This window comes from Alligator mississippiensis, chromosome 1 (genome assembly GCF_030867095.1).
Source record: "Alligator mississippiensis isolate rAllMis1 chromosome 1, rAllMis1, whole genome shotgun sequence".
Classification (NCBI taxonomy): Eukaryota; Metazoa; Chordata; order Crocodylia; family Alligatoridae; genus Alligator; species Alligator mississippiensis.
The window spans coordinates 82,656,746-82,680,816 of NC_081824.1; the positions used below are offsets into that span (position 1 = coordinate 82,656,746).

Genomic DNA, 24,071 nt, shown 5'->3' on the forward strand with positions numbered 1-24,071 from the left:
GCAGTACAAGTGTTAAAGGCCCTCCTTTGTGGTAGTAACCAGCCTTGAGCAATAGAAAGCGAGACCATAGGAAATCTGAAGTTTGGAGACACATGAATGAAACACATTCCTTGACATTGAAAGTATTTTTCCTTCTCCATCTTCCCTTTAAAAATGGCTTTCCTTTCTTCAAAATTTGCCTTGGTTGTTAGAACAATCTTTTTTCCAGATAGAAATGTAACCTTTACAATCCCGTAGATAAGTTTACCACCATCTTTGGGGAATCCTTTTCCAAGAGCTTGTGTGATCCAAACTGTGTATCCCCATGGTCAACCAGGGAATTTCATGGAAAGTCAATCTACTCTTTATAGCCCCCCAAAATACATATTTAGATCAAAATACAAACAGATTTTTTTTCCCTTTCTCAGCATATGAGAGAGAAAAGAAACAGACTTAGAAATCCTTAGAGCTTAAAATTGCTCTGAATTCTTGCAGTAATTAAGTTTTGTGGTTAAATATCTGATCACTACAGCTGGTGAGTTACGCTTTTATTCTTTTGTTTGTTTGCTTTTTGTTAACATAACAGGTAATAACTACTGGCGGGGTGACCTTTAATGACCAACCATGGCATAAAGAATGCTTTCTGTGTGCTGGCTGTAAGCAGCAGTTGTCTGGACAACGCTTTATTTCCAAAGGCGAATATCCATATTGCTTGGACTGCTTCAGCAATCTTTATGCAAAGAAATGTTCAGCCTGCAACAACGCTATTACTGGTAAGTTGAGACTGCCATAGTATCAGTGCTGTCTCAGGTCAGCTGTCTTTTAATTAATCCAAACAAGTAAAATCTATTTGCAATTAAAGTTTTTGGAAGTTTTAATTATTAATTTAAAAAGACAGATTCTGGCTCTGTTGTTATTTTATGTAACATGGCATGTTAGAATATGCAGAACACATCTGTCACGGGACTAAGAGTTATTTTAGGCGCTGAAAAGGCCGTCTCAGGAATAATATACATTCTTGTACATATGTGAAGTGGAAAAGGTGCAAATGAGTGATTCATAATCACTACAGGAGAGAGATATTGTAGAACTCTCATGCTCTAGTGTAGACACACACACACTGCTTCTATAATTAGGTGTTATTAGATATAAAACTGCTACAATTGTAGGTTAATTAGATTTAATATTCTGTACAGGTACAGCACATTTATAAAAATAGAGATCTTGCCAATCATGCAAAGCTCTTTTATGATTATAAAACATTTTAAGCCCACAGGGCTAAATTAAATGTTACCTCAACACTCCATAATTATTAAGGTGTTCTGAGGCCATATATTTGAGTTAATCTGTTACCCCTGTAGTCCAATGCTGAAGTTAATTATAGGTGCTTGTTACAAATATAAGTAAGCAAAAGAAAATGGTAGATATTCAATCAAATATGATAGGATTTGGCTCCCCTCATATATTCCTGAGCCTCCTTGTTCCTGTATTCTTAATTCAGATGCTTAGCCTGAAGGAGAGAAGACCGAGGGAGGGATTTAATAATAGGCTTCAACTACCTGAAGGGTGGTTACAAAGGGGATGGAGCTAAACTGTTCTTAGTAATGGCAGACAACAGAACAAGGAACAATGGTTTCAAATTGAAGCAAGGGAAATTGAGATTAGATATGAAGAAAAACTGTCTCACTAGGAGTGTAGTAAAATACTGAAAAAAGCTACCCAGAGGGGTTGAGGAATCTCCATCCTTGGAGGTTTTTAAGACCCACTAGGCTGGGATGATCTAGTTGAGGATGGTCCTGCTTTGAGCAGGGGGTTGGACCACATGAGGCCTCTTCCAACCCTAATTTCCTATGATTCTATGTTAATCATTAAACTTTTGAGTCACTGCCATCCCAGAAGTTGGCTTTTCCAAGTACCTGTGTTTCACAGGGCACAAATCTATTGAGTTTCAGTTTGAATATTGGGCAAGGAAAAAAACACGTCACAGAATTTCAATTGGCTTTGCTGAAACCACATATGCTGCAGGATTTCTATTGCAGTTCACTATCAAACAGGCTGAGTGTAACTGGAAAAGTGCATATTTTAGTGGGCCTTTAGATAAGCCTAGTCCATGTTTGGGGATAAAAGGATGTTAAAACAGGCAATCACTTCACAGTTTGGGATTTTATTGCAAATATTTCTCACATCTACAACTCTTTGTTCCTGCAATTAGATATTGGACAAATGTATCATCCACAGTAGACTCTTAGCTACCAGTGTGTGTGTGTGTATGTGTGTGCGTACACATACACACATCTATTTCTGTGTGAAAGACAACTGTAGGTAAAGACTATTTTCAGACATATTGCATTCTCTGTTTTTCAGCTCTTGGAGACGCCCAGTTTATCTCATTTGAAGACCGCCAGTGGCACAGTGAATGCTTTAACTGTGTTAAATGTTCCATCTCACTGGTGGGTCAAGGATTCCTTACCCAGCAGGATGATATCCTTTGTCGTGAATGTGGCTCAGCTATGTAGTTAGAGAAAGAGATGCATTATTCTCACACATTCTAGCCATGTACTTCATTACCCTGTAGTGAGAAATTCTTCTAAATGATACAGTAGTTCTTTAGTCATTCAAGTCACTATTAACAATTTAATTCTGTCACAAGGCTCAACTGCTCTACGCATGCTTTATATCATGTAAAAAGATTTTAAGCCAAACAGTACTGGCTAAGCAAACTATTCAAAAGGGATTTGTATATACTTTTAACCTAAATACAGTTCATTTCTTCTTATAACACAGTGAACTCTGCTGTTGAGAGCTTAAAAATTTACATTTTATCTTACTTAAACCAAAAATGAACATGAAAGTCTATATTGAAGGGATGATCTGTGACATTAGTGAGGTGATACCAGTACTCTACTAATTCAGACTCTAGTGTAGAAAAGTAGGGACAGTTGTTCCCAACTAAGCCATAATATTTAATCAGAATAATGGCCCACTTCCCTCCTATGCCTCAACGCTGCCATGCAGACAAAGGCATCAACTGACAAACCTTGCCATGTGCAGCAGCTAGAAGGAGAAATGCCTGCGGTACAGAAAAAAGAGAAAAGCTGCCTTACTTCTTCAAAGCTAGCAGCTAGCCAGTCCAAGGCCAAGAGGATCAAGAAAAGGGTGAGCTTACATTTCTTCCACAGCCTTCATTAATCAATATATTACAGAGCTGCTAAAGAGATATATAATGTTTACACTCATTTTAAGATAAACCAGAATTCCTTTACACAGCTGTATTCTCGGGCAGTGAACCACTTGCTTTTCCAGATTTTTGAATGTCAATATATTGTATGTTAAATAAGCAGCTTGTAAAAAATGTGAAGTTCTGGCATGCCATGGGTGTGCATCAAAAGTTTGAGGTGCATATTTAGAGATTCCAGAGATAAATGACATTTTTATGACTGCCATTTCCTATTTGTTGATAAACAGTTTCTGTTGATCTCCTAGGACATAATATAACAGAGTTGAGCAAACATCTGCCAAAAATGGTTTAAGTATAGTTGATTCTGATTTGAGGCTAGGGACAAACATTACACATAAACCAGTTTAAGTGATCAGAAAATGGTTTAAACCTGCAACAGAGTAGATGTTCCATGTACATAAACCAGTTTGAAAGTGGCTGAAACCAGTTTGAGATAAACTTGATTGAATGTCATATCAGACTTAACTGATTTGCCTCAAACGGGTTTATGCAATGTCTGTCCCAGACCCCTTGCTGGTTGCAGTTAAATCAGACTCCCCCAGCGACCCAGCATGCTCTCTGGGCTGGGCAGGGCTCTTTGCTCCACAGCAGGGCTGGCCCCTTCCCTCTGCTCCGTGACTGGAGCTCGGCAGAGACTGCAGGTGTCTTCCTGCCTTCCCCCTCCCCACTCCCTGCTAAGCAGGGATTCCTCCGATCTGTCTTATACAGGCACACAACAGACCACATACTGGCTACAATCTGGGCTGTGGCAGATTGGACAAATGCAGAATCAACAGGTAGCTGGTAATGTCCCTCTGTTGTTTTCTTAATGGGATGATAAACACTGAGTTAGGGGTGATAAGCACTGTGTTATCAATTTCCTGCTGAACTGCTCAGGGAGGGTGGGGGGACCCCTCCCTAATCAAAGCATCCTGCCAGGGCTTGGCCATGTCTCCCTCAGTTCAGCATTATGAAAGGGAAGGGAGGGCTGCTCTAGGACACCCCGGCTTCTAGCCTGAGCTGCTGCAGGCACATGCCTGCTTATTTCAGTCCAGAGGGGATGTCTGTACGGTTACAAACTGGTTCAGCCTAGCCAGGTAAGACTAACCTGCAAAGATTGAATCAATTCAGGCTCAGGCTTTTTGAATGTCTGTCCCTAGCCTTAGTGGCTAATTTATGCTCTGAAATCATACATGCCTTAACCCCCCACTGCCATACACACACACACTTTTAAGATTTTATTCATGGAAAGAGCTGGATAACAACCTGACCTAACCCAAAGTGAGTTATCTTCATTTATTATTTTTCTGTATAAGTTTTCCACTGAATATAAATACATAAAAATATGCTTTAGTCTTGCATGAGACTGATCATTACAGATCATTTAGAGTGCAAAATACCTCAACTAGCACATATATGCCTTAAAACTAGAACAGCCTAGCTTACCCTAGTATTTAGAACACACAATAAAAGTCAATTCTCTTTCTTAAGCATAGGCATGGCTTAAGTGTGGTCTGCTTCCTGTTGGTCCAGCTACCTATTCCTTGCACTCAAAAACTCATTCTTCAAGAATCCATCTGTTCTCATTAGTAGCAATTTATCCTTGCTCTCACTTCCTGCAACTTTGGCCTTGTGCCTTTTTTCATATAAGCTTGCCTTGTCTGTATTATACTGTAAGAACCGGATTCTCATAAACCTTGCAAAAAACTGATCTTAGGCCGAAATTAGGTGTTTTAGTTATAAAGCATGATCCTACTCAACACCATTTAACAGTCACAAAACCACTTAAGTGCCCAAGGCACTTCCATTTTGACTTGACATCTTTTCCTAGATTTCTGTGCCTGCTCAGACCCATATCATCTGGGCAACTCACTCCTGCAAGCTCCATTGCATTCCAGTCAACTTGGATAGTTCTAGGTTGTAAGCAACTAAGGTCCATCCAAGTCAGATTCCTTAAGTGGAGAAAAACCAGGCTAAACAACTGTATGCTTGCTTTCAGAATCGGTACAAAACACTGGCCACCTTTTGGCTGAATAGCCTTGTGGCAACAGTGAAAAACAGGTGTCAGTGCTGTTATAAGTTAGATATGTTAGTTCATACGGAGACCCTGCTCTTCCCTCAGGTAACATAGCCCTTAGCAATCAGCAGCGACTTACTAAAGCTCAGAGGAAGAGCAGAAACATTTCCTATTCATTGTAAGCATTTCCCTGTTGAGGGACTAGGCAACCCTTGAGAGGTACCGTGTATCTCATTCACTATACAGGCAGCCTGGCCCCTAACATGGTGACTAGCATCAATACCCTGAAGCAAGGCACCTCAGTTTCAAGCACTGGAGGAGCCTTGCAGGTTAGTTAGGATCTAGGCCAAAATTCTTTAGGACAAGGAACATGCCTCGCACCCTCTAAAGTGCTACCTCCATCTACCAGTATATCACTTCTAATACATACAATACAATTGTGCATCCCTCCCTTATATCAATAGTGTGATGCAGCTTTGTTCCTCAGCACCTTTAGAGAGGGTTTCACCAGCTTGCTGAGCTTCTGCACTAATAGGTTCTGAGTTTAAGGCCATCTAGACTGATCTTGAAACTGTTTCTTCCCTTCAGTGTTCCATATTGTCCTGTCATTAAACTATTAGGCTAAGTACAGACAGTCAAAAAGCCCAAGGCTGAATTGATTCAGTCTTTGCAGGTTAGTCTAAAATGCAGAGATTACATTGAAAGAGAAGTGAACAGACATTTACCTTTGATTCAGGAAATGCAGCCACATGCCAGAAGCCAGGGGATACCGGAGCATGGCTCTCTGGCACATAGCCAGCATAAGCTGTGTGTCCACTTCCTCTTCATGCTGCCCCTGAGGTCTCTGGGATTTGCAGTCCAGTATCACAGCAGCAGGACACTGCAGAGTTACTCATCACATCCTCTTCCTGCTTCCGGGTACCTCTGGGATTTGTAGTCCACAGTTGCTGCCAGCAGTAATTTTGATCATGGGAAGGGGTGTTTAGCCCCCTCTGACTCCAGCCCCCCTCCCCCTCAGCTACATCCCCAGCTAGGCTTGCAGCTCTCCCATTCCTCCCCACAACTCCTTTGTCAACCAGCCCACCCTGCTCCAGCTGGCCAGCAGAGAGGTGGGGCCAGCCCAGGGCTTCAAAGCATGTTGAGATAGTGGGGGACTGTGATTTAACTTGAACCAAGATGGGGTCTGTGTGAGGAGAGAGAAGAACCCCAGAGAAGTAAAATGGCCCCACCTGTATTGCAAAAACTCCGCAGGGCTCCTTCTTCACCTGGTGTTTCAGGAAGGGAGGGGGAGTCAGCTGGAACTCCAAGATAAAAGGAGACATGGGGCAGGCAAAAGAGGGACACAGGACACCGGAAGAGACTGACTCAGGCAGTGAGACGGCAGGGAGAGCCGGAGGTGCTGAGGAAGCAAGGGAGACCAGGCTTAAGGGAAGCTACTCTGTGTAGGGAGCTGCCAGGGAAGAGAGCCCTGAAGGAAATGCGGGGAGAGAAACAGAAACTGCTGGAGGCAGTTAGAAGGTACCGTAATTACCCTAATAGCAGGGCTGAAGAAAAGGGTACTGCAAAGTTGGGACTATAAGGGCAAAGGAAGTGCCAGTTTGGTTTTTTTGTTCTCCTTTTTGTTAGGGTGAGAGAAAAGTCACCCCAGATAGTGTGTTTACAACTGTCAGGACAATAAGCCAGGAAAAAGACTGGCTAGGATTACTGGCAGGTCTGTGCCAGGTTCCAGCCGGGTGAGGTACAACCGGGCCCATCGGGGATACTGATTGGCCAGACCTAGAGACCCAAGGAGCGTTTTTTTTGTACTGCTCAAAGGCAGATTGCAGAGACAACTGAATTACCACCCGGGGGAACGGGTGAGGGTGTAGGGGTTGGTGGAGCCCTCATTGCACTAAAACAAATTGCAAGAGCCAAAGCATCAAGATCCAAATGCCCCGGCATTCTATTTTCTTCCATAACAACAAGTTGTGGCAGGCAAGATTGCGGAGGTGTGGGAGGGGCCAGCAAGATGTCACAGTGGACTTTGGCTTGTTAGCCGAGGTGCTAAAGTTGTCTTGGTGTAGAAGATAGAGTAAAAAAAGGAAAAAAAGCTGCTCAGACAAGTGATGAGCTCCAGAGATTGACGGCACCTAAATCGATAGAGACAAGCCTCTACCAAAGATAGGGGCAGGACTTTTGGAGTGAAAGCCCACTATTGGACAGTCTGGGACAGATGTTTCATAAACTGGTTTGACCCAAATCGGTTAAGTCTGATGCTGCATTCAACCAGATTTATCTTAAACCAGTTTCAGCCATTTAAAAATTATTTTAAAATAATTTAAAAACTAGTTTATGTGCGCTGAGCTTCTGTTCTGTTACAGGTTTAAACCAGTTTCTGATCACTTAAACCGGTTTGTGTGTAACTTCTATCCCTAGCCTTAGTGTGATGAGTTGTGCAAGGAAGTACTATTTGGTAGAGTCTGACATTAACCACACTCTTCACATATTTTAATGCATGTCTTACTCATTAATTTAAGACCACAAGTGCCCTTTTAGAACCTAATATACAGCTTGTTGAAGTCAATCCCAGGTCTACGATTAGATATGTACTCTAATTTTACTGAAAATGGTCATTACATTGAGTGCAAAAGTAAAGAAAAGTACACTATGTGAGCATAATTTGTCCAGTGCTGAACTGTAATGGCATAAAATCCATATAGATTATGACTAACTACAGGCATACAGCGTTCCATTTTCTAGTCAATAAAATATTGATCTTTTGTTCTACGTGGTATTGGTTTTTCTTTTTCGTCTCTTCTACTAAGAGCACTTTTAGCAGTTTATTTTCTGATTTGCTTATGGCTTTTATTTTATTCAAGCTGCTTTCTTTTCTTTTCTCATCTATCAGATGGCTGTTACAGGATCTTGACAAGATTCAGGTTACCATAAATAGAACTAGGTTGCATATCCTTAAAAACAAAGAATGTAATCCCCATCTATGCAGCATCTATGCAGTACTTTTAACAAGTGTGCAGTGATTTATTTGAATTAGCCCAAGGGTAAATGTCAATGAAGCACAGATTCTTAAATATAAAAAATAAAAAATCATAAGTAGCCTAAAGGGTTTATTGTCACTGGATCTGGAATCTGCCCTTAATCTTGTTAGTTGAATTAACTTTGGAAAAGAATTAAGAATGTGGTTTCGGCCCTTCCATTTATTCCTCTCCAAACAGTGCTCTAGCTAAACCACAAACTGAAGTAAGAATTAAAAGGTAATATTCTTAGGTATGAGATATACAGATCCTTCCCTCTGGCCTTAAGAGCTGCGAAACAATAGTGTCGGTTTCATCCAGAAATTATATTTTTGGAAATACAAGCTAAATCTTAGTTCAGTTTTGCCATTAGGTCTGAAAGTCTGAATGTTTCCACATCACATTTGAGAGCCCTAAGAGTCAAATTAAATTCCAGTAAATAAGTTGCTTCCTCCATCAAATTGGGATCTTTGGTCTTCACCAACTAGTCCAATTTATATTCTTTGTACAGGAATATTTGGTAGAATTTTGGTTATCCATAAGCCTTAAAAATGATATGTCAAATGGAACAGGTACAGAGAAAGACTAACAGGACACTCAAGGAAATGAAGAACCTGTCTTATGAGAGGAAATTAAAATAGAAGAACTTGTTTAGTCTGGCAAAATCCCATTAGATATGGGGCATGGTTGTTCCCATCTATTTACACAACGTGGGTGTGTCTACATGAGATGCTTAGTGCACAGTAGACTAATTAACTGTACAGTAAATGTCACATGTCTATATGTGCACCCCTATTAAGTTGGAGTAAATTAATTTATTCCACAGCAGGATAGAATTTGTACTTGCAGCACATGTGTAGACAATGCCCCAGCCAGCTTCTCCGCAGCACATTGCAAACCTGACTCCAACCCAGCTCAGTGTGCTGCAATCCCAGATGCATGTATTAATGGGGGCAATAAACTCATGTACGATATTCATATTAATATGTATACGTAGAGGCACCCAGTAAGAATCATAAGCAGAAAGGCTATTTAAACGACAGTTCTGACACATGAACAAATAAGTGTAAATTGGTTAGAAAAATCAGATAAACATCCAAACCATAAGGTTCAGGAATAGCTTTCCCATAGAAAGAGTATTCTGTAGGAGGGGCTGCTCTTGATGACTGCCTAGAAGCTGCAACTGGCACAAAATGCAGCAGCCCACCTTCTGATGAGGACAGGTGGCTGAGACCACAACTCCAGCACTCTGGAGGATGGTACTGGCTTTCACTAGCTTTCCAGGAGCAATTGAATTTGCTGGTTTTGACCTATAAGGCACTAACAAGCCCAGGCCCTATACACCTGAGGCACGACCTCCTCCCTTATGTGCCATTGCAATCTATAAAATAAATCAAGAGCAACCTCTTGCAACTACCATCTATCTGTGCACTAAGTCCATCTGAGAAAGACATGTGGGAGGTCATTCTTGGTAGTCACTCCTTAGATTTAGAGCTCCTTGCCCTTGAGGGGGCCAGAGCTTGAGCCTGTACATCTTTCTAAAGTGCTGTAAGACCTTGTTTGGGCAGGTGACTAGCAGACAGAGGTAAATTTTGGGATGTTGTTTTATTAGTTATTTAATCTGATTTTATTACTTACCTGTTTTTCACTGTAATCAGCCCTCAGCCATTTTGGGGGCATAGGGTGGCATGTAAATCTAATAAATCAATGAATAGTGGGGGCAAAACACATAACCAGTATTGAGAAGATTATGTATATATAAACAGACAAAAGATTCCATGATGTATACACAACAGAAGGCTGGACTTTGTGGCTGATAAGGGTCCATTCAATCCTATGTTCCTAAACAAAATGTTATTTGCTTTCAGATTACAGGTATATAGATCTGAATACCATTCAGTTGTGTTCTTTAAATCTCAATGTTTAGAAGCCTATCTGCTTGTGGGATGTGGGGGCTGTTGTTTATGTTGGGATAGGTGTTTTCAGTAAGTATAAACAAGAAATCAAGGACAAAGAGAATCATAGATTCTCTCATAGATTTTCTTAAAAATCTACATGTTTAAAAAGTTTTAGTAGGCACTGAGCTGTTGAGCCAGGGGTAATTCTGGGTGAGTACATAAGCACAATTTTGATTAAAGTTTCTAATTACCGAAATAGGGGACACCCTGTGAGTTTAGGATCTTCCAACATGAGATGGCAGCTGGGCAAGGGTTTTTCAGAAGTGCAATTCAGGACTTAGGCATAAAAAGTGAGGTGCCTAACTCTTTTATCAAATCTAGCATTCAACCACTCAAGTCCTGGTAGTTCATCAATGCTTTCCCCCAAAGCACCCTGCCTGTTTTTATCAGCTTCCAAGTTCTCTTCCATTTCACTGGGAAGGAATCAGGGAGGCTCAGGTCACTGTCGGCTAATAAGGTTGTGACCTCAGAAATCCTAGCATGAAACAGTAGTGAGTGTTGCACTAGTGAGGATGCAGAAGTGTGGGTATAGCTTTGATCATTGTTTTGGGGTAATTTTTCTACTTGGATTACATCTTCATCAATGAGCAGCCCCTTGCACATGGCCCTTCTTCCATTCCCACCTCCATCTCTGCTCCTCCTCTCACTCGAATCTCCAGCCCCTGCTTAGCCACAAGCTGGTTAATCTTGCCATAGGCCTGGGTTAGTATTCAAAAGAAAAGCTACTGCATTATCAGCTGCTGCCTCTCAGCTGAGCTTTCCTGGGTAAACGGCAAATAAAGAAACACAGTGTAAAATAAAAAATAAGCAGCCTGTCCAGTCCTATTGGATTCTGCTTCCGAGAGGGTGGGAAAATTTTGTGGACAACTTACTTCTTGAAAACATGTTCTTCAGCTATAAAGAAGCAAAACAAGAATTTAGCCAAACATTTTCCCAGAAAAAGTAACACCCTAGAGTACTAAGTTTTGGCTATCAAAGCAGATGGCCATAAAAGGTTGTCAGCATGAGCAACAGCACTGACCTCAAGTACAAATGATAGGTCAGGTTGTACTCTCTGGGTTTGTAGCTCAAAAGACAGGGTTATCCAGTACTATAATGGGCACAGGCATAGAGTTGTGTGGGTGACCTTAACTCAACGTTCCTCTGCTTTTAGGAGTTTTGAACTTCTCTGAACTGAACCTTAATTTTTTTGTTCTCTAGCTTCTGAGAGACATTTTGTCCTCTCTTTGCTTCTAATTTATTTTTTGAAGTCAACATCTATATAAAGGTTTAACCCTTAATTGCTGGTAGGTTTTTTTCTGCCATTTTGAACTACATACTACCCCACCCACTCTGTCTGATGCGTATTTGATAGCAAGGCTGTGTTGTAGACAACTGGAATCACTGTCTACTTCGCCTTTGTAGAAATATAGGTCTCCACTTTCAGTGCAGTGCAAGAGTGTAGTTGCTGAACCCCCAGAAATGAATTCTGCTTCTCCCTGAAGGCACATGAAGCTCGCTCTCTCTTTCAATGGGAAGTCCTTAGACCCCTCAGGAGATGGATCCTCATTTACGCTAGAGGCACGCAGCTCGTTCCATTGGTGAATTTTAACCTGTACTAAAATGCATCTAGCTGTGCTGAATCCTACTTCCCTCTGACCATACAATGTATATGAATCTTAGCAGGACTTTTTTTGGACCAGGGTAGCTAAATGTGTAGGCAGACAGTACAAGAAACATTCTGCTCTTTACTCTTCATCATAAAAAGCAGTTAGAGCAATGGCCCAGGACATAGGAGAGCTGGCTTCTAGCTTTCCTCTCAGGGGGGTTGGGACCTAACCCACTAGATGGCAAATTGTGCGTCCCTTCCAGCTGCCACCCCATTTTTCTTGAGGGTGGTCCATGAGGCAGTCAAAAGGGAAAGAGGCATGAAGTCAGGAGAGCAAGCCAGAGGGGATGTAACTGTGACCCAGGGAGACGGGCACTGCTCTGAAAAGGAGAGCATCCTGGGTTCTGGCTCCTGCTCACAAGGCCTTTCACTAAATGTTTCTTTAGTGCCAAATGCATTGTGCTATGAATAGTGCTATGACTTACATTTCAGTAGCAGGGACACAGATCTAGCCCAGTTTTTTTCAACCTTTTTGGATATAAGGCACGCCCCCCCCCATAACTTTTGTGAACTGTGTGGCACCCAATATGAAACATTAATGTATATATAACAGTGCTTACCTCCTTACCCAGGGGCAGAGCAGTAGGTGTGGGGGATCATCTGAGAACCACTAATCTAGCTGAATGAAGTGTCATCAACACAAACGAGAGAGAATTGTTGAAAACATATGGATCACCAATCATTAGTACGCATCATAGAAATGTGATTTCAGGAGAGAGAGGACAGTGGAGAGAAGTATTTCTAAGGTGAGATAGATTAGTAATAGAGAGCTGTAATGCGTCCACTAAAAAGCCTTTCAGGGGCTTTGAAACAGTGCAGTCTGGGCATCAAGAGTTTCAAGCAGGATGAGAGCTATTTGACGAAGCCCGCCCTCTGCTCCCAGTGCTTCATATGCAGCTCTCCCACTGCCTCTAATCTAAAATACACAAACAACATTTGAAGCAGTGTCCTCCCACCCTGGCAGAGTTCACCTCCCTGAGTTGGTGTCAGGTTCCCTCCTGCTTGTTTTCCTTTTCTTGCTAGAGTGCTTTTCCTCCTGGCTGCCCAGCTGTCTTATCTCAACGGAAGGCATCCATAGTCCCGCCTGGCCTGCAGCTTCATGATTGGATTCCCTTCTTTCGTTTGAGAATTCATGGGATTCCTAAATAAAGGGTAGAACCAAGAAACTTCATCCTGGGTTTGAGCTTTAATCACGATGCTACTGGGAAAAGCAGCAGCACAATATTAAGAATACTAAGAATATTACCGAAATTATGCTCATCTCAGTTCACGGCCTAATGGTTACTAGTTGTGGTCTGTGGGCAATTACCTTTTCAGGGAGCTGCACAGCACTTTTGTACATTCACAGTGAAGATGAATCTCAGTGTAGATTAAACAGATTTAGACACCTCCTGGGCAGCAGTGAATCACTCCCAAGCACGTGCAGTCAGGACAAAGTTAGTCATGTAAGGCATTTAGCCACATACAGGCAACTGAGGCTGTTAAACCAGGCAAAGACAACTGTTGTTGGGTGACTTAGCTTTCAGATATCTAAGTGTCACGCATTTTAGGAATGAAATGGAGTTCTGCCCTTTCCATTGTGAGCATTTATTACTAAGGTTGTCCATCTCTTCCCATCACAAGAAAATGAAAACAGCCTACAGTTTATTTGGGCTGAAGTTGTCCGTGCCAGGTAAATTTCAGCCTGAGACATTTTATTTGAAATTGCCCAATGAACCTTGGCCATTACCAAGAATAAGGCTAGTGAAATACATGTTGCTTTGCTCACATCAAAAAATTCTCATTTTTTTTTTCTTTGGACAGCTCTAGCCCTCCACTGAGCAGGAAGGATTTGAAATCTCGTATGGAGGTGGCCTTTGTACAAGCTCCTATTGTCATCCCTGGGGAAATATGCCCAAATTTGATCATGGTATAAAAAAGTTCTGATGTCTCCTGTCTGTAATGCAAGTGCATGTCCATCATCCCACCACAGCAACTGTGCCTACTCCAGCCAGGAATGTAGAGCACAGGAGGTGTTTTACTATAACACCTGCTCTTGGCCAGATTGGAACTCAAATGAGCCACAAATCACTCCTTAATTATCAGTGAGGCCCACCCCTGCTCCCCACTGCCTACCGAGGCAGCCCACATGGAGGAAGAAGGTATGCACAGAGTATAAATGCTACACAAGGGAAGGAAGTCTTTTGCGAAAGCATTATGACAGTCCTTAAATCACATTATGGGTTACTATTTTTTTCACACATAGGTCAAACTAGCACTATAGGTGAATCCAGATGGTCTAGAAATGGATACTGCTGCCTGCAGGCAGTAGTGTAACTGGGGGAGGGGAGGGGAAGAACGGGGATGACGGCAGCCCTGGGTACTACCTTTGAGTGGGGAAGATGGGGCCACAAAAATGGCCACTGTGCTGCAGCAGCAGCTGACTGCACTACCACAATTGGTGTGGCAACAACTGGTGTTGCCCCAAGCATCGCAGCTGCTCTGCTATGCCTCTCCTTGTTTCCTTTGCTGATGAAATTGGAAGGTCTGTAATGAATGAAGCAGCAGGGGCCTGCAGGAGGAGAATGGAGGGTGTTGTGGGGAAAGCTATGAACTACATCTAAAGAATTAGCACCTATCCCCTGCTCTGCTTTTTTAATGCCAGGGAAGTCCCTAAAAAGTCCCTAAAAGAAAAAAAAAAATCACACTTTGCATACATGGTCATTAATTGTGCAGACTGGCTGACTCAAAACCCAGGGGAACCATTTAGAGAAGTGCTGAGCAGCCGTAGCTGCAAATGAAGTCAATGAGAGCTCTGCTTTAAACATGTAAAGTGCCACATAATGCTGTGTACTCTGAAAAACCAGGTCCAATGCGTCTCCAGTGGAGCACCTCAAATTGGTTCTTTTGCCCTGAACCTTGTTTGCCTCTGCTCCTCATCTGTAAAATGGGTATAATACTACCTCTTCATTTGGCAGGGGTGTGGTGAAAATTGTGCTTGTGGAGCACTCAGCTACAATAGGGATGAGTACCTGCAACACACCAACGAAAAACTGTATCGTTCTGTGAGAGTGGAGTTTGAATAGTGTGCCGTAAATGAGATACAAAGCCACACATTGAAAAATGAGCAGAATATATATTGAATGATTGCTCATTAAGTAACCACCCTCCACTGTGTGCACTGAATAAGACAAAGGTCCTGTGTGGGGTAGGAAGTGGAGAAAATTGTATGTGATCATGTAATTATAAACAGTATCACGGGGCAAATAGTGAAGGGACCAAATTAAGCTGTGACGATAGTCTTCATTCCAATATTTCTTCATTCTTGAGTACTTCATTTTGTGAATGAAGTGCCCAATGTTCCCTTATATAATAGGTTTGTGAAAGTATTTGGTTTGTGCAGCCAGTAAGTCATTTCCGTATTCAAAATCTATTTTGAGGTAATGTCTGACTCTATGTTGGGCTAGTGTCAGACTTTTTCAGAAAGGCTATATTAGCAAGAGCTTATATTATCTATCAAGTCACTTTGCTTGACTACAACAGATTTATTGTATAATAAATACTAGGTCTAGTATCCCAGATTTTTTTAGCATTTTATCTATCATCCACTAGGTGGCACAAAACTGCTACAAGCAGAAAAAAAAATTAAATTTGTTTTCTTCTTTCATACAATCACTATATTGAATAGAGTACAAAACTGATATTAAGAAAGTTCTAGAGATAAAGCCGCATAGTTTCACTGACATTTCAGAACTATGCTGATGCATACACCTTGAGACATAAAGATCAGTTGACTTCAATTATTGCAAATTTACAGCTTGAATATTCAATTTTGTATGATATCTAGGTTGTGATTGATGACAGTCAAGGTTATATTTGGCTACAAGAGTTACTCATGTTGAATAGTACTTTATGACACCTCAAGTACCGATGACAAAACTTTCTAAAATAAAGAGCTGTTCACCATGAAGTAGAATCAGACCTATAACTAAATAGTTGCTATATCCTATTCATGAGGTGCCAGTGAGAACATATAGAAATCCTGTTTTTCATACATTTGTAACTGGTTTAGCATTACTAAAATTTAAGTGAAGTCTCATTATATAGTGTAAAATAATGCTCAGTAGAATGACGACTCAGATTGATTTAACTGTGAGAAAACTTAGACTTACTAGCACAATTAACCCTAGACTGAGCCTTTAGAGATTCAGTCCTGAGCAAGGGGCTACCCAAGGGTGGGGCTTCCCACCCTGTCTTACTCAAATACCTTTCTGCACCCATTAAAGATGGCTGATGGATTAGGAAGGTGGAGACCAGACCCTGCTCTTGTACTGGGGAGCAGCCAGTCAGAGGGATTTGAAATTCACACTGAATACAAGTTCTATAACAAGCAAGGAGCTCCTGATAAGTGTTTCACTACCTGGTATTTCTCTGCTCAGCCAAGCAAGATGAGAAGGCACAATTTAACCATATGGCTAGGGATAGACGTTCAAAAAGCCTGAGCCTGAATTGATTCAATCTTTGCAGGTTAGTCTAACCTAACTAGGCTAAATAAGTTTTGTAACCAGACAGACATCCAAGAAATGTAGGCACATGCCTGCAGTGGCTCAGGCTAGAAGCCGAGGGTGTGGAGGAGCACTAGAGCAGCCCTCCCTTCCCTTCTACAGAGCTGAGCTGAGGGGGGCGTGGCCAGGCCTCAGCAGAACACTATGATTAGTGAGGGGTTTCCCCACTCCTGACCAGCCCAGCAGGGAATGTTTCTCACCCCTGACTCAGTGTTTATCACCACATTAACAAAACAGAGGGACATTACCAGCTATCTGTTGATTCTGCCTTTGTCCCATGTGCCACAGCTTGGAGACAGCCAACATGTGGTCTGCTAGCTAATGCTGAGAGGTGTCTGTGAAGGACGGGGGAATGCCTGCTTAGCAGAAAGGTGGGGGAGCAGGCAGCCACTGCTGTGCCTGCAAGTCTCTGCTGAAGCTGCAACCAGGGAGCAGAGGGGAGGGGCCAGCCTGGCTGTGGAGCAGAGAGCCCTGTCCAGTCCAGGGAGCATGCCGGCATGCTGGGGGAATCTGGTTTAACTTAAGCCAGCAAAGGGTCTGGGACAGACATTGCATAAACTGGTTTGAGACAAATCAGTTAAGTCTGAGACTACATTCAACCAGGTTTATCTCAAGCCAGTTTCAGCCAGTTTCAAATTTGTTTATGTGCACTGAATATCTGTTCTGTTACAGGTTTAAACCAGTTTCTGATCACTTAAGCCAGCTGGGTCATGAGGTGCTACAGGGATTTGGGAGCGGGGCTAAAAGGTCTGGGGGCACAGGTGGTGTTTTCTTTGATCCTCCCAGTCTCCGGGTATGTGCTGAGGAGGGAGAGGAGGATCCAGGTAGTTAACCAAAGACTGCAGCGCTGGTGTTATCAGGAAGGCTTTGGCTTCCATGACCACAGCCCACTCTTTGGTGAGAGAGAGGCAGCGAGCTGCTGGGAAGAGATGGCCTCCACCTCTCTCCACTGGGGAGGAGGCTCTTCTCAGCCAGGCTGGCTGACCTGCACCACTGGGCTTTAAACTAAGCCTGCTGGGGGACAAGGAGACTACCGCCACTACTGGCTCGCTGAGCAACCCTTGCAAAGCCAGCAGGCCAAGGCACGTAAGGGAGCCCACCCCTGCCCCAGCCCTGGTACAATCTGTGGGCAAAGCAAGAGCCCCCAAGGAGACACTTGCCTGCCTGTACACAAATGCCAGGAGCTTGGGAATAAGCAGGAGGAACTCATCCTCCTGCTTAACACAAATAATTACAATGTCATAGGGATAACGGAGACCTGGTAGGACTCCACCCATGACTGGACCATGGGTATAGACAGCTATACCCTGTACAGGAGAGATCGAGTAGACAAAAGGGGTGGGGGTGTAGCTCTCTAAGTTAAGGAAAGCTACGCGTCCCTTCAAGCTGATATTGGCAACTAGGGTGGATGACTGGAGCCCCTCTAGGTTAAAATCCATGGGGAACATGGCACAGGGGACACAATGATGGGAGTCTACTACAGACCTCCCACCCAAAGTCAAGAGCTTGACCAGAACTGGCTGAGGCTACATGCTCCAGGACCATGGTTGTCATGGGTGACTTCAATTACCCAGACATCTCATGGGAGGATCACTCAGCAAAATCCAAGCAGTCGCAAAGCTTCCTATCATGTATGGATGACCTCTACCTGACTCAAGAAGTCTACGGGCCAATGAGAGGTAAAGCGCTGCTCAACCTGGTACTGGCAACTGGGGATGATCTAATCGGCGACCACAAGCTGATCACCTTCACCATCCACCATAAAACTGGCAAGTCAGTCAGCAACACTAAAGTCCTTGACTTCAGGAAAGCTGACTTTGACAAGCTCAGGAGGCTCATCAGTGAGGCTCTAAGGGACCATGACCCCAGGGGGAGGGGAGCTCAGGAAGAGTGGTTGCTCCTCAAGGGAGCGATTCTCAATGCACAAGCTAATTCTATTCCATCTCGGAGGAAAGGCAGCAAGAGGGCACAGCAGCCCCCCTGGCTCTCCATGGATCTAGCAGACCTCCTGAGGCTAAAAAGGAAGGCCTACAAAGGATGGAGGATGGGATTCACCTCCAAGGAGGAATATTCTGCACTGGTCCAGTCCTGCAGGGAGCAAACCAGGAGAGCCAAGGCTGCAACTGAACTCCAAATAGCTTCAAGTATCAAGAACAATAAAAAGTCCTTTTGCAAATACATGGGGAGCCAGAGGAAAAGCAAGGGCAGCATTGGACCCCTGCTAAACCAGATGGGACAACAGACAACTGATTCCCAGGAAAAAGCCAACCTATTAAATGGGTACTTTGCGTCGGTCTGTCATCAGTCCCATGGGACGCCCCTGCCCACTATGGGTCAGGAAGGTCCGGGTGAGGGAAATTCCCTGCCCTCCATCAATGCTAACCTTGTGAAGGAACACCTTGAGAGGCTGGATACCTTCAAGTCAGATGGCCCTGACAATCTATAACCCAGGGTACTCAACGAGCTGGTGAACATCATAGCCCAGCCCCTGGCACAGATCTTTGAGAACTCTTGGTACTCTGGTGTAGTGCCTGATGACTGGAAGAAGGCCAATGTGGTGCCTGTCTTCAAGAAAGGGAGGAAAGTGGATCCAGCAAGCTACAGGCCCATCAGCCTGACCTCTATCCCGGGGAAGGTCTTAGAAAAGTTTATTAAAGAGTCCATCCATAATGGACTGGCCAACGCCAACATCTTGAGGGATAACCAGCATGGGTTTGTTATGGGTAGGTCTTGTTTGACCAATCTCATTTCCTTTTACGACCAGGTGACCTATCACCTGGACAAGGGAGAAGAGATTGATGTCATATATCTTGACTTCAAAAAAGCCTCCAATCTGGTATCCCATGATCACCTCTTGGCGAAACTGGCCAACTGTGGCCTTGGGTCCACCATGATCTGCTGGCTGGGAAATTCACTCCATGGACGGACCCAAAGGGTGGTAATTGACGGAAGTCAATCGCCATGGTGCCCTGTGACCAGTGGGGTCCCCCAAGGCTCTGTCCTTGGACCTATTTTTTTCAACATCTTCATTAATGATGTGGACATCGGAGTCAAAAGCAGATTGGCCAAGTTCGTCGATGACACCAAACTCTGCGGGAAAGCATTCACACCTGAAGACAGGAGGGCAATCCAGGCTGACCTAGACAGGCTCAGCAAATGTGCGAACGAGAACCTGATGGTGTTTAACACTGAAAAATGCAAGGTTCTCCACTTTGGGAGGAAAAACCTGCAGCATCGTTATAGGCTCAGCAGTGCTACGTTGGCTAGCACTACGGAAAAAAGAGACTTGGGGGTCATCATTGACCACAAGATGAACATGAGCTTGCAGTGCGATGCTGCGGCTAGTAAAGCGACCAAAACACTGGCTTGCATCCATAGATGCTTCTCAAGCAAATCCCAGGACATCATTCTCCCCATGTACTTGGCCTTGGTGAGGCTGCAACTGGAGTACTGCATCCAGTTTTGGGCCCCACAATTCAAAAAAGATGTGAAAAAGCTTGAGCGAGTCCAGAGAAGAGCCATATGTATATGATCAGAGGTCAGGATAATAGACCTTACAATGACAGGCTGAGAGCTATGGGGCTCTTTAGCCTGGAAAAGCGCAGGCTCAGGGGTGATCTGATGGCACCTATGAGTTTATCAGGGATGACCACCAGTATCTGGGGGAACATTTGTTCACCAGAGCGCCCCAAGGGATGATGAGGTCAAACGGTTATAAACTCCTGCAAGACTGTTTCAGGCTGAACATAAGGAAGAATTTCTTTACTGTCCAAGCCCCCAAGGTCCGGAATAGACTGCCATCAGAGGTGGTTCAAGCACCTATGTTGAACATGTTCAAGAGAAATTTGGATGCTTATCTTGCTGGGATCCTAAGACCCCAGTTGACTTCCTGCCTCTTGGGCAGGAGGCTGGGCTCAATGATCTTCCAAGGTCCTTTCCAACCCTAATGTCTATGAAATCTATGAAACTGGTGTATGAGTAATGTCTGTCCAGAGCTGTCCCTAGCGGATTGTGGGCCTCGGGGAAAATCAGCCTGTGCAGGGCCCCCTTAACACCACACAGGGCCAGTGAGACTCCCACAAAGGCAGGGCATGGGCTGAGGCAGCATTTCCCAACCTTTCCTGTCCCATGGCACACTTACATGGGTAAATGAACATTGCGGCACACCAGACGTGGGGGGAGAGGTGGCAACCAGAATTTCTGGCCAGAACACAGTTAAAGAAATTCTCAACACATGGAGTTGGGGTCGGGAGCTCATCCCTAACAATAAAGGGGGACATCACGACTGCTTGATAAGTTATAAGCTTGGGTTTGGAACTGATATCACAATCTTCCACATTTCTTCAGGCCTCTGAAGGCTGCACTGGCACTTTTAAGGCAATGTTGGATTTCTTTGTCAAAGTCAACCTTCTGCGAGAGATAGCTTCTGAGGTACAGAAAATATTCAACTTCTCCAGAGTCTCACTGTAAATCTGAATTACCAGACCTGGGGACTGCTCATTAAAAGCTTGTTGATGGAGGACCTTACTCTTTTGAATGTTAAGCGTCAGTCCCATTTTCTTATATGCCTCAGTAAAGATGTTGATGATTGCCTGAGGGTTTGCTTTTGAGTGAGTTGTCAGCTTACTGGAGCTCAATGATTGAGGTCAAGGTGGTCTTGGTTTTGGGTTGGAGTTGGCTGAGACTAAACGTCTTACCATTCATTTGGTAGTTTAGCTCCACTCTGACTGCAAGCTTGGTGGTGGTCACAATTAGACTGCGTTGGTAAGTCTATAAAAGTCAAAACACTGTCATGGATTTTAGGCTGCAGATTTTTGGCAGAAAGGGCTGTGTCCTTGTAGGTGCACAATAAGAACCTGATCCCGATTGAGGCCTTTGGACACCATGGAACAGCTTCAAACACAGAGAAAATTAAGAATCACCCCAAAATGCCTCCAGAAGTTATTGTCAGATTCACTCCCACCACAAGGCACTACTTGGAAGATGGCATCAAGTTGTATATTCTAAAGGTTGGAGCGTGAAATTAGTATGACAAGAAAATGAAGCCAGACAGGAAGTTAGCCTGTCCATTGTTTTGGCCAATAGATGAAATGGTTCAAAGGCTGGCAAGCAATGTTTCAGTTGTCACTCCTGAGGAGGTGTTTCATGTGTTTTACCAGGTAATTGGGAAACCTTTAAAACAGCATCTGCTCTTTGCCACACACTTGTGTGGCAGGCTGTACAACTGCAAAATTTCCAAACAAGAAGCAGACAACTAAGGGGTAACACTTTTAACCAGTCCCTATGATGTTAGATATTCCTAGAAGAAAAATAATTATTTTCACTATGTAAAAAGCACATTAAAAGAATTTAAAAAAACAAACTTTTTTGTGGTTGCTAGGATAATACTAGTTAACTGCTGGATGAAGGAAAAACAGTCTCCTAAATATTAGTGCACAGTATGGCATGGTACAATGCAATATAGGAAGCAGTGGTAATGAAAAAGTAAATCCACCAAGCAAGTTACACAGTAAGACAAAAGACAAATAGATCTCAGATAACTGGCTCCCATTTATTAATGAAAATAATCTTCACAAGCTTGAAAGCAAAAGTATTTATGTAATTCCTTTGAATGTCAGCTATGAAATGTGTAACTGCAGTTCCAGAAGAGTTTACAGCAGGAATAACAAGGAAAAGTATCAGGGACCCATTTCAATATAGCATAAAAATACATTTATGATAATAACCATAGAACAGTACTATTTGGAGAAGTTCATAGCATTCAAAAGAAAGTAATACATTTATTTATGGAAAGGAAATATTTACTGATTCACATAAATATATAATTTGTGTTTTGAATTAGTATATGTTGAAAAATAGAGCTCTCTTTTTAAGAAAGATTTTTTTTTTTTTTTTAAATCTCGGGGCAGTGTCCCCTCTTATTTTACTACCCAATTTCCTCTTTATTGTATTGTCCATGAGACAATTGACATTAGATGCCAAGATAATACATTTAAATAATGAGATGCATTATTGACGGAATTATATGATCATCAAGACGGAATCAAAGGATGAGGAAGTAGAAGGATTGTGGGTTAGGCTACATGGGGGGCAAGGAGAAAGGGATTTGGTGGTAGGGGTCTGCTACAGACCCCCACACCAAGGGTAAGAAATAGATTCGGGGCTCCTGAGGCAGCTCTCAAAGACCATAAAAGCTAAAGAGGCGGTAGTTATGGGGGACCTAAACTACCCAGACATCTGCTGGGACGGCAAAGTCCCACCATTCACGCAGGTTTCTAACCTGTGTACAGAACCTCCACCTGACACAGGAGGTACATGGTCCCATTAGGGGGAATGCCATACTGGATCTGGTATTGGCAACGGGGGATGACATGGTAGTGGACCTACAGATCGGTAGCCATCTGGGGGACAGTGATCACCTAATAATAGAATTCACCATAAGACGTTGAGTGGGTAAGGTAACTAGTAGGGTGCTAGACTTTAGGAAAGCTGATTTCAATGAACTCAGGCGATTAGTCAAGGACACACTGCAGAGTAGGAGTTTTGAAGTGATGGGAGCCCAAGAAGGGTGGCTGTGCCTTAAGGAAACGATCCTTCGGGCACAAAGCGAGATGATCCCGATGCAAGGAAAAAGAGGGAAAGGGGCCAGGAGGCTTCCTTGGCTGACCAGAGAAATCCAGGGCAGCCTAAGGGCCAAAAGGGAAGCACATAAAAAGTGGAAACGGGGAGAGATCACCAAAGATGAATATACCTCCTCTGCTCACGCTTGTAGGGAGGCAGTTAGATGGGCCAAAGCTACCATGGAGCTGAGGATGGCATCCCAAGTAAAGGACAACAAGAAATTGTTTTTTAGATATATAGGGAGTAAAAGGAAGGCCCAGGGAGGAATAGGACCGCTGCTAAATGGGCAGAAACAATTGGTGACGGACAGGGGGGACAAGGCTGAACACCTCAACGAGTTCTTTGCTTCAGTGTTCCTAAGCGAGAGGCACGACAAGTCTCTCACTGGGGTTGTAGAGAGGCAGCAGCAAGGTGCCAGAGTACCATGCGTAGACCCTGAGATGGTGCAGAGTCACTTGGAAGAACTGGATGCCTTTAAGTCGGCAGGCCTGGATGAGCTCCATCCGAGGGTACTGAAGGCACTGGCCAACATCATTGCAGAGCCAATGGTGGGAATATTTGAACGCTCGTGGCGCACGGGCAAAGTCCTGGAGGACTGGAAAAGGGCCAATGTGGTCCCCATCTTCAAGAAGGGGAGGAAGGAGGACCCGGGCAACCATAGGCCAGTCAGTCTCACCTCCATCCTTGGCAAAATGTTTGAAAAAATCATCAAGGCTCACATTTGCGAGAGCCCGGCAGGACAAATTATGCTGAGGGGAAACCAGCACGGGTTCGTAGCAGGCAGATCGTGCCTGACTAATCTAGTTTCTTTTTATGACCAGGTTACAAAACGCCTGGACCCAGAGAGTCGTGGTGGATGGGTCGGTTTCGACCTGGAATGGCGTGGGCAGTGGGGTCCCGCAGGGCTCGGTCCTTGGACCGATACTCTTTAATGTCTTCATCAGCGACTTGGACGAGGGAGTGAAGTGTATTCTGTCCAAGTTTGCAGATGACACAAAGCTATGGGGAGAAGTGGACACACCGGAGGGCAGGGAACAGCTGCAAGCAGACCTGGACAGGTTGGACAAGTGGGCAGA

At 43.7% G+C, this 24,071-nt stretch overlaps 1 protein-coding gene across 5 annotated transcripts in view; it reads left to right on the forward strand.

Annotated features, from left to right (window-relative positions):
- Positions 1–7,979, forward strand: part of FHL5 (four and a half LIM domains 5) — a 44,240-nt gene extending 36,261 nt beyond the window's left edge. For all 5 annotated transcript variants that reach the window (XM_059732148.1, XM_059732158.1, XM_006265943.4 and 2 more), the window contains 2 exons: positions 566–752; positions 2,344–7,979. In XM_059732148.1, the coding sequence (XP_059588131.1) occupies positions 566–752; positions 2,344–2,495 (339 nt within the window). In that variant the 3' untranslated portion in view covers positions 2,496–7,979. The remainder of the gene's footprint in view (positions 1–565; positions 753–2,343) is intronic.
- The last annotated feature ends 16,092 nt before the right edge of the window (positions 7,980–24,071 follow it).